A 5,378-nucleotide genomic window follows, 5' to 3' on the forward strand; every position below is an offset into this window, starting at 1 on the left:
ATCGACTCTCCGGCTATGGATTCTGCTCAAGCGTCCCCACTTACGGTCCAAAGAGAAGCTAATGACATAGTTGAGCCAGATTTAGGTTCAAATCAGTTTGCTTCCTTGTGTTCTTTGGAAGGACAAGAAGAAGACCCATCAAGTTCTTTAGAGCTGGATTCCATGACACCTTCCGGAGAGAGAATTCTTTGAGAAAGACCGGTTAAGCCGTCAGAAAAAGCTAAAGAGATGCATTTACAGTTCACGGGTCGTGGACGAGGAAATCTTGGGTTTTTATGATCCGCTTGCTTTGTTATAGCTTGTTAAACTGTATGATTTTGGTCATGGCTAATATCTGTAAAAAAGAAAAAAAAAACTGCGGAAAACACAAGATTGAATTTTAGCACAAGACTAAAAATCTCATGCACGGCTAATTGTCTTGAGATGGCATGACAACCATTCACTGATACAGGGAATGCAAAAAAAGGGACACTTGACGGGCAGAGCCGGTCATGACATATATGAATTTAGAAGTGATAAAATAATTTTTGGCCCTTCAGATATAAAAGAAAAAGAGTTTTATATTTAAAACATTGATAAAATATATAAAAATTTCAGAAATATAAATATTCTTGTATTTTTATTTATGAAAATTATTTACTAAACTCATATAATCAAGAGTCTTAGTAATTTTAAAGATATTATAATTTACTTAACATTTTTTATAAAATTACACAATTTTGGTATAATTTTTTATATGAACTTTTGTTTCTAAATGAAAATAAAAACTATGCATACCGTATAATATTTCACGTATATACTTTAATAAAAACTAATATTTCAAACCAGTTTTTTATGTTTATGTTGGAAAAATTAATTTCACAGACACATTATCAGTACTAATATTAGAGCGAACAGTTATTTTCTTTAAATTCTTTGGGCATTTAATCATTAATATTGAATCATGTATATTTTTATATAATAGTATATCTGGTTTAAAAAAATATGGAAAACAAAATTTAATATGTTCACTGTTTTTCCTTTATGTCCCTTCTAATGTCTTTATAACTGTTTTGTATTTTGTTGAAAAATTCTCTAATCAGTAATAATTCTTACTAAGTGTTAAAAAATCAATATTAAATAAATTATGAAAAGCCGACAAAAAATTACGAAAATATTATTAACTACAATTTTTTCACAAAAACTGCAAAATATAATTTTTCAGCGAAGAACAGTAAAAAAATTTCTCTCATAATATAAAATTATGTGTTTTCTGCCAAAACTGTAAAATTACATTTTCTCACCTAAATCACAAAATAAGTTTTTTCTACCAATTTCACCAGAACCATAACATCAAATTTTCTCTCCAAAACTTAAACCTAAATCACGATAGTTGAGCTTCATTCAAGAGCTTTCCTTTAAATTCAGACATTGCTAAGAAACTTATACATCTCAATTTCTGTTTTTTTTTTTAAATTCCAAACATACCAAATTTTTCATGGAAATAGAGAAAAAATTAAGAAATCTCCAAAATAGATAGTTCAAAGTATAAAAAAAAAATCAATAGAAAAATATCCCCTTTAATTCTTTCAGGGAAGATGATGTTTTGTTCTTTTGTTATGTTTAATTTTCGATCGAGTTTCTTTCCTTTTTTGCTCGATTCCGAATAGTTTATTTTTTGTTGTTGTGTGTTTCCGATTGATTCAGCTTCTAGTTCAAAATCGGATAAGAAGCTTATCCATGAATCATCAAGCTGAATGGATGCTAAAATACAAGGACGGCCACAAAAAAAATCTCAAACGAGATGCTAAAACCCAAGAATAATTCCATATATAAAATGGATTATCATGTTTCAACACATTTAATTACTTTAAACTCATATTTTCTTGTAGCATTTTCACATTAATAAAAAAAGTTAACTGATTTGCTGTTATGTAAATTATTTGTTTTTTCATTAATAAAATATACATATGAGAATTTTCGTTACACCAAAACAAGTTTTGGGATGACCCTGGAGGAAAGAACGAAATTGATCGTTATCTTTAGTATTTCCAGCAATTGTAAGTCGCAAACGGATCGTTAAAGACACGATCCGTTTGCGACTTGGTCTTCTCTCAAGATCGATTTCCTCCAATTCAGTTTCGTCCTCCTCCCAGCCACCGGCTTCTTTACTTAGTACTTGGTTCTCCTTTTTCTAATATGGTAAGTTTCTTGTTTTCGATTTAGGTTCGGTTGTATTGTAGAATTTTGTAAAGGCATACTTGTGTTGTAAGTCCTATTTTGTGGCCCTTTTGGGTGTGTATCGGTTTATGGTTTAGTGGAAATTTAAAGTTAAAAAAAAAAAGTACATGAAATGCATGTCATAATAGTGACAGTATTCTTATAACTCCGATTTAGTAAAAAATACAATTTAAATTGTATTTGAAAGATACGGAAAAGTGAATGGATAAAGCCGTAAGCGATCTTTGAGGAGGGAAAAGTGGTGACGTGAGCGAAATCGCCAGTGTCACATCTCAAGTGTCTGTCACTTTACTCTTTTATAGCAATAATATCGTATCATATAGATTTGGTATCATTAAGGATAATAATTAGCTCTCTAGGTTTGTTATTATGCCATCACAATAATATTTTCATATTATTAGAAACCGTATGTGTGTCGTATGGTTACTCCTCCACCACAACCGTAGCCTCCGATACAAGTTGTGACTACAAATGGTCATCTTTGACACTGACACTGCCTGTCACAGTCGATTCCATTTATACTTCCCACAACATCGTCAATTCATCATCATCATCATTACTATATGTTTTAATAAAGTTATTACTGCCATTTCTATTAATTAGCTGCATTGACAATCGCAAAAGTACTAATACATTCCCCAACGGCACATGTTGTCTTGAAGAAGTTTTTACTTTGTCACCAATACATTCAAAATGGGGTTCATAAAGAGATCCGAGGGAAACAAAAGTTGTGCTTATCTTACATTAACCATCATCACAACCTTAGGGAAAGTGAGAGATTAAACTGAAAATCTCCCAACATAAAACTGATTAAACAGAAGAGTTAATTTACAATACGAACTACATTAAAGAAACAAAAGAAAGGACGTTTTAAGGGAGATGAGAGTCGGTCCGTGGCTGTCTTGGGGGGTTCACATGATGATGCAAAGGGTCAGGTCCTGAAGGAACAGTCCTTAACTCTTCATTTCCATTTGCTCCTCCCCATTCATTCTCCTTCTCCATCACCATCATCTGCCAGATCAACCACCAATATTTTACTATGTATCATATATAAAACATGCACACTGTAGAATATTCCAAACACGATATTGATGTCTAAATACATGTTTAACAAAGGTAAAATATATATAGAAAAATTATATATAATGAGAAGTAAACCTTGCGAATGGGAAGTGCATGAAAATTGGCATTGGCGTGAGTGATATCTGTAGAAAACATTGTAATTGTAAGAATATGTGAACATGAGCGACATATGTATAGAAGAGAGAGAAAGGGAAAGAGACCAGAAGCATCATGCAGGAAGATGAGGCAAACGAGCAGCACTAGCACCAGAGTCCTCGAATCCATTTTGTAGAGAGAGATAGAGTGAATAAACGATAGAAATTGTTCTTTGATGTGGTAATGAGATAAGAGAATGGGGGTATTATTTATAGGCTGCAAGGAGGAGGAAGGGGTATCGTTTATTTTTTTTTTATTGGTTGCTATTGTTTATATATAATACTGTATTACGGAAATATTCATTAATCTTTTTTTTTTTACGGCAAACCGCTATTCTATTACTCAAACTTGAGGTGGTCTGGGTAACCAGACCAGAATAAAACAACCAATGAAAAGTAACTCCCTGTGGAAGGATCTAGCTGTTTTAGATAAAAAATCTGAAATCTGATTGCGCGCTCGAGGAACATAAGAATCTTGAAATCCGGGAAGCAGATCAGTAACGTTTCTATCTTCTCCAGCTCCGTGGCAAAGTTTGGCCAAGCGTGAGAATCCTTGATCATAGCAATCAGATCCTTGCAGTCTGTACCGAAGCTCTGGCATGTAGAATATTAAAGCATATTCTCCATCGTCCATCGCAGTGCTTCTACTTCGAATGTAATGCTGATTCTCGCCTAGGTATATTTCGTGTTCCTATGAGTTGAAGATTCTCACCACTATTCATCTAGACCCATCCACAGTCACTGAATTACTCATGTCCTGTCCAGGATCCATCTAGTAAGCAGATATTACCCAAGCTTAAGATTTGGGATTCCTCATCATTGCTCCCTTGTATCACTGATGGCGCCATATCGTTTACAGCAAACCGAACCTGACATTTGTTTTCAGCATATTTTACTAGTTCCAGAGGATACCTATCCGGAAATATTCATTAATCAACAGTCTCAATGAGCATAAAATTATGTATGACAGACAGGTACAACATATATATGGAGAGGGCGCGCGTGAACTCGTTTTTAGACCATGTCCAGAATATACAACACTTTGCAATTGTTTATTTCCACTCGACTAACTTCCTTTTCTTTTTTTTTTTGCTAAAACTACTAACTTCCTTTTCCCCTTCAACTATTTGAATTTGTATTGGAGTAAATTAAAATGCAATGGGATACACGCTGCCAGTTTTTTAATGGAACTTCGAGATATATTTTTTCTGTACGCAACTCAGAAAACATAAGCAGTAAAGTTCCAAAACATACATAATTGGCTTATACTGAAGTAAACATTTAAGAGTCTCAAGTTTTCAAACTCGATGACTCCTGTAAAACGAATAACTAAGGGATTCACTATCTAGATTGTATTAAACAATAAGGCATAGTCAGCACAAATATTTATTAGAATCTTCAAAAATTCCAATTTTGGGTTTTCTTTTAGCTTTTAGTAAGTGTCATGGCTCATATGTTCGTGTGTGAAAAAGCAGAGAACGGCAAGTTTACGGGGGATTGGCTATTTTCCCGCTATGCATATAAATTTTATTGTAATTTGACTGGTTGAAAATCATCAAAAATACTTGTATAGTCAGGGTTCAAATCTTCTTATTGTAATTTGAATCATCTGCTATACAAAATGATGATGGTAGAAGAGAACGCAAGGATGGCTATATAGGTTTGATGTGAGTTTCACTGATTATTTAAAATTATATTAAAAGTACTTCAAAATGTGAATATAATTATTTTTTTAAGTTTAATAAATTATTATTAGATCTAACTTCACTCACATAAAATTTTCTACATGTCCTTGAAGTATTGTTACCCAAACAATAATCGAATCACATGAATAAATTATGGGTGTGACTGACTATAAAATTAGAGTACATATTTATTCTAAATTCAGTTTTTACTCCTAATTCAAAAAGAACTTTGTCATTCAAATGAAAACAATTTCCA

The 5,378-nt window shown here is 32.7% G+C and overlaps 1 protein-coding gene across 1 annotated transcript; it reads right to left on the minus strand.

Annotated features, from left to right (window-relative positions):
* Positions 1–2,944: 2,944 nt before the first annotated feature.
* On the minus strand, positions 2,945–4,071 carry LOC108853560 (uncharacterized). Its single transcript, XM_018626970.2, has 4 exons — positions 3,825–4,071; positions 3,504–3,701; positions 3,379–3,425; positions 2,945–3,231 (listed from the first exon to the last, which is right to left on the minus strand). The coding sequence occupies exons 1-4, from the start codon at positions 4,069–4,071 to the stop codon at positions 3,091–3,093; spliced, it is 633 nt and encodes a 210-aa protein (XP_018482472.2). The 3' UTR covers positions 2,945–3,090.
* Between the last annotated feature and the right edge of the window lie 1,307 nt (positions 4,072–5,378).

The sequence above is a fragment of the Raphanus sativus genome, chromosome 4 (assembly GCF_000801105.2).
Source record: "Raphanus sativus cultivar WK10039 chromosome 4, ASM80110v3, whole genome shotgun sequence".
Taxonomy (NCBI): domain Eukaryota; kingdom Viridiplantae; phylum Streptophyta; class Magnoliopsida; order Brassicales; family Brassicaceae; genus Raphanus; species Raphanus sativus.

Bases quoted from the DNA above. Each gene is read 5' to 3' on its own strand.
- LOC108853560 (XM_018626970.2), bottom strand. From the start codon at position 4,071: ATGGACGATGGAGAATATGCTTTAATATTCTACATGCCAGAGCTTCGG. The intron at 3,702-3,824 runs GTTGTTTTATTC...TATAAACAATAG, and splicing joins CAGGGAGTTACTTTTCATTG to CAACCAATAAAAAAAAAATA. The intron at 3,426-3,503 runs GTCTCTTTCCCT...TGTTTTCTACAG, and splicing joins CTTCCTGCATGATGCTTCTG to ATATCACTCACGCCAATGCC.